The sequence below is a fragment of the Coregonus lavaretus genome (assembly GCF_964263955.1).
Source record: "Coregonus lavaretus genome assembly, contig: HAP1_SCAFFOLD_1160, whole genome shotgun sequence".
Taxonomy (NCBI): Eukaryota; Metazoa; Chordata; class Actinopteri; order Salmoniformes; family Salmonidae; genus Coregonus; species Coregonus lavaretus.
In genome coordinates, this window is record NW_028166456.1 from 46791 (window position 1) to 51430 (window position 4640).

Consider the following 4640-nt stretch of genomic DNA (forward strand, 5'->3'; position numbering starts at 1 on the left):
AGGGAGGTGACCAAGAACCCAATGGTCACTCTGACAGAGCTCCAGAGTTCCTTTGTGGAGATGGGAGAACCTTCCAGAAGGACAACCATCTCTGCAGCCCTCCACTAATCAGGCCTTTATGGTAGAGTGGCCAGACAGAAGCCACTCCTCAGTAAAAGGTTCACCTCGCAACAGGACAACGACCCTAAGCACACAGCCAAGACAACCCAGGAGCGGCTTCCTTGAGTGGCCCAGCCAGAGCCTGGACTTGAACCTGATTGAACATCTCTGGAGAGACCTGAAAATAGCTGTGCAGCGACGCTCCCCATCCAACCTGACATAGCTTGAGAGGATCTGCAGGGAAGAATGGGAGAAATTCCCCAAATACAGGTGTGCCAAGCTTGTAGCGTCATACCCAAGAAGACTCGATGCTGTAATCGCTGCCAATGGGGATTCAACAAAGTACTGAGTAAAGGGTCTGAATACTTATGTAAATGTGATATTTCACAAGCATTCTCGCTTGTACACACACACACTCACAAGCATTCTCGTTTCTACACATGCACACATACGCACACAAACTCACACAGAATTACCCCTGCGGTGAAGACGGCTGCATTCCCTCCTTGCAACATCTCCTCCAGCTCCTCGTAGGTCATTGCTTTTCCCGCTGTGGAGTGGAGAGTTCATAGAAAAGGGTAAATAACATGTATGAGGGTGTTAATAACATGTATGAAAGGGTTAATAACAGGTTAATAACATGTAACAGGCCCTTAATGCTGGCAGAGAATATACGCATATATTCCATCAACAGCAGATCTGGGTTTCAAATACTTAAAATAATATTTCAAATACTTTATCTGTGTCTATTTGTGCTTGCCTGGCTTAATAAACCAGAAAAGAAAAGTCCCAAAACTGCAAACCCTGCCCAACACCATGGAATTTCAAGCAAACCCTCAAAGTATATGAAAGGATTTTCCAAGTATTTGAACTGGTAAAGAGCACTGTATTGGCTTGAGTCTGTCTGTGATAGGTTGAAACATGCACTCCTGTCTACGACTTAATGCAACTTGGGCCTGGATTTTTTCCTGACAATTGACTTGTCCAGGAACAAAAACCCTGGCCGTAGTTATGCCAGGTATCTTCTCTCTATGACTGGTTATGACATGGTTATGGCATGGTTATGAAGCATCATAGGCATCAGACTCACTGATCTCCAGCTGCCGGGCGATGCGGCCTTTGCTCTTGTCTCTGAAGTCCGTCTGAGCCTCGATGTACTTGGTCATCATTTCCACAAACTTCTTGGCCAGGATGGCATGCTGGGAAAAGGTGGAGGTGGGCACAAGGGTTGTTATGGAAACCAGTGGGGAGGGAACCTGAGTCTCCAAACCCGGTCTCCAACAGGACAAACAAAGGGGACATGATTGATGTGCAAACCGATAGCGTTAAGGGTTTGGTTGAGGTTAGTTTGTTTCTTAAGGGTTACCTGGGACTTCCGTATCCTCATGTCTGCTGACGACCGTTCCTCTGTGATTGTCTCAAGTTGCTTCTCGATACCTGCCAGGGATGGAACATGCAACTGTTACCATGACTACAGCCATCAACAACATTAACAAAAATTACTACGGTTTTGCTGTCCATGGCATTCAAAAACACTTTATCTTGACACGAAAACTAAGTTCATACAATTTGATGACTGTTGTGTTGGTCGTCAGAATACAGTTGGTTGTCAGAAAGACTACGGGTAAGATATGGTGCGTCTAATATTTATAGGGGCAGGAATGACCGACTCTTGAGTTTGTTGCGTGCGGTGCCGGCTGCTTTCTTGATGTTGTTGGTGACTGCCTCCAAATCATCTTGAGTCTCTGGTGAGCACAGAGAAAGACAAATAAGAGTGGTTGTAACATAGAAGTATCAACAAGCCACAAAGGATGCAAAACATGGAATGGAAAGAAAGTGGGTGAGATAACGAAGAGATGAAAGAGAGAGAGAGAGTGAAGGAGAGAGAGGGGGGCAGAGAGAGAGAGGGATTGAATGATGATGTTTACTCTGATCTGATGTAGGGGCGGAGAGGATGGTAGAGTACAGCTTCTTTGCTTGCGCCACACTCTCATCTATCTTATCAATGCTGCTGCGAATCTCCTCAATCTGAGACAGAGACAGGCAATGATGACACACTGGTGAACACACACGCACACGGACACAAACAAGCACACACACACACACACAGTATGGTGAACACACACATGCGCACAGACACACATATCAGGAGGATGGTCAGAAATACCTGGGCGAAGAAGTCATCCATAAAGGCTTGGTTCTCCACTGGAATCTCCACATCGTCCCCAGGCACATCACTTTTCTGTTGACACACACACACAAACAGACAGAGTTGTTGTGGTGCGTTTGTAGTTAGATAATCACACTCACAGGCTTTTTAGCGGTTCTTCCATCACTGAAACAATGTGTTTTGAATCCACTATAAAGTTCATTTTTTTACCAGACACAATAAGGCCTACATGGATGACCTTGAGACCTTGGAAGAGGTGCAGGAAATGAGGAGAACACATTTTTCATCTTTCCTTAATCAACCCTTTTGTTCCCCTCTCTGTAACCACCATTTGTAAAGCACCACCAATAAACAGGTGTACAGCCTAAATATCATCACACCCCAATTAAGCCTACCTACTTCCTAGAATAACTTCTTGCTCCAATGTTTATTATCCCAGTGTTCAACTAGGCTATTTCTATTTCCGCTTTTCTCGGCCTGAAAATGGGATCAAACAGCTGATCGAATGTTGTGGACCAACCGCATCTGGTGCCCGAAAACGAATGAGTAAATCAGATAGGTCCCCAAAAACAAACGAGTAAATCAGATACGTCCTCCATCCCTTTTATATAATTCTATATGATTAGCAATGGTTATATGTTAAGCTACAGTGGGGAGAACAAGTATTTGATACACTGCTGATTTTGCAGGTTTTCCTACTTACAAAGCATGTAGAGGTCTGTAATTTTTATCATAGGTACACTTCAACTGTGAGAGACTGAATCTAAAACAAAATTCCAGAAAATCACATTGTATGATTTTTAAGTAATTAATTTGCATTTTATTGCATGACCATAAGTATTTCATACATCAGAAAAGCAGAACTTAATATTTGGTACAAAAACCTTTGTTTGCAATTACAGAAATCATATGTTTCCTGTAGGTCTTGACCTGGTTTGCACACACTGCAGCAGGGATTTTGGCCCACTCCTCCATACAGACCTTCTCCAGATCCTTCAGGTTTCGGGGCTGTCGCTGGGCAATACGGACTTTCAGCTCCCTCCAAAGATTTTCTATTGGGTTCAGGTCTGGAGACTGGCTAGGCCACTCCAGGACCTTGAGATGCTTCTTACGGAGCCACTCCTTAGTTGCCCTGACTGTGTGTTTCGGGTCGTTGTCATGCTGGAAGACCCAGCCACGACCCATCTTCAATGCTCTTACTGAGGGAAGGAGGTTGTTGGCCAAGATCTCGCGATACATGGCCCCATCCATCCTCCCCTCAATACGGTGCAGTCGTCCTGTCCCCTTTGCAGAAAAGCATCCCCAAAGAATGATGTTTCGACCTACATGCTTCACGGTTGGGATGGTGTTCTTGGGGTTGTACTCATCCTTCTTCTTCCTCCAAACCCGGCGAGTGGAGTTTAGACCAAAAAGCTCAATTTTTGTCACATGAACTCCCATTCCTCCCCTGGATCATCCAGATGGTCATTGGCAAACTTCAGACGGGCCTGGACATGCGCTGGCTTGAGCAGGGGGACCTTGCGTGCGCTGCAGGATTTTAATCCATGACGGTGTAGTGTGTTACTAATGGTTTTCTTTGAGACTGTGGTCCCAGCTCTCTTCAGGTCATTGACCAGGTCCTGCCGTGTAGTTCTGGGCTGATCCCTCACCTTCCTCATGATCATTGATGCCCCACGAGGTGAGATCTTGCATGGAGCCCCAGACCGAGGTTGATTGACCGTCATCTTGAACTTCTTCCATTTTCTAATAATTGAGCCAACAGTTGTTGCCTTCTCACCAAGCTGCTTGCCTATTGTCCTGTAGCCCATCCCATCTCACAGTTGAAGTGTACCTATGATAAAAATTACAGACCTCTACATGCTTTGTAAGTAGGAAAACCTGCAAAATCAGCAGTGTATCAAATACTTGTTCTCCCCACTGTAATAGCAAGGCCATGAAAACATGAACAAGCGTATTAAAATACAAAGTTTACCGCCTTCAACTGTTCCAATCGGTCCTTCATCTTCAAAACTGTGTTGTCACTGTCACAATATCTGAACTATCAAAAACCAATATTCTAATCTACAACCACTAATAAAACGGTTACCAAATTAGACCATTATTGTCATGACTTCCTCCGAAGCTGCCTCCTCTGCTTGTTCGGGCAGGCTTCGGTGTTTGTTGTCACCGGCTTTCTAGCCACTGCCGCTCCTCATCTCATCATTCCATTTGTTTTGTCTTGATTATAACACACACCTGTATAAGTGTTCCCTCTGCCCCCTTGTCTTTGTGTGTGATTGTTTATTGTGGAGGTTATATGAGCTCGGTGGAGCTCCTTGTACTTGGTATCGACTTATATACGGAATAAACCTTTATTCTGTGATTTACCCTC

At 44.8% G+C, this 4640-nt stretch overlaps 1 protein-coding gene across 1 annotated transcript; it reads right to left on the reverse strand.

Moving 5' to 3' along the window:
* Positions 1-515: 515 nt before the first annotated feature.
* Positions 516-4271, reverse strand: LOC311114681 (syntaxin-3-like; the record flags this gene model as incomplete). The annotated part of the gene is made up of 8 exons (XM_084189922.1): positions 516-533; positions 576-649; positions 1190-1298; positions 1466-1536; positions 1770-1844; positions 2028-2127; positions 2267-2341; positions 4242-4271. The coding sequence occupies 8 exons, from the start codon at positions 4269-4271 to the stop codon at positions 516-518; spliced, it is 552 nt and encodes a 183-aa protein (XP_084046048.1).
* Positions 4272-4640: the final 369 nt, after the last annotated feature.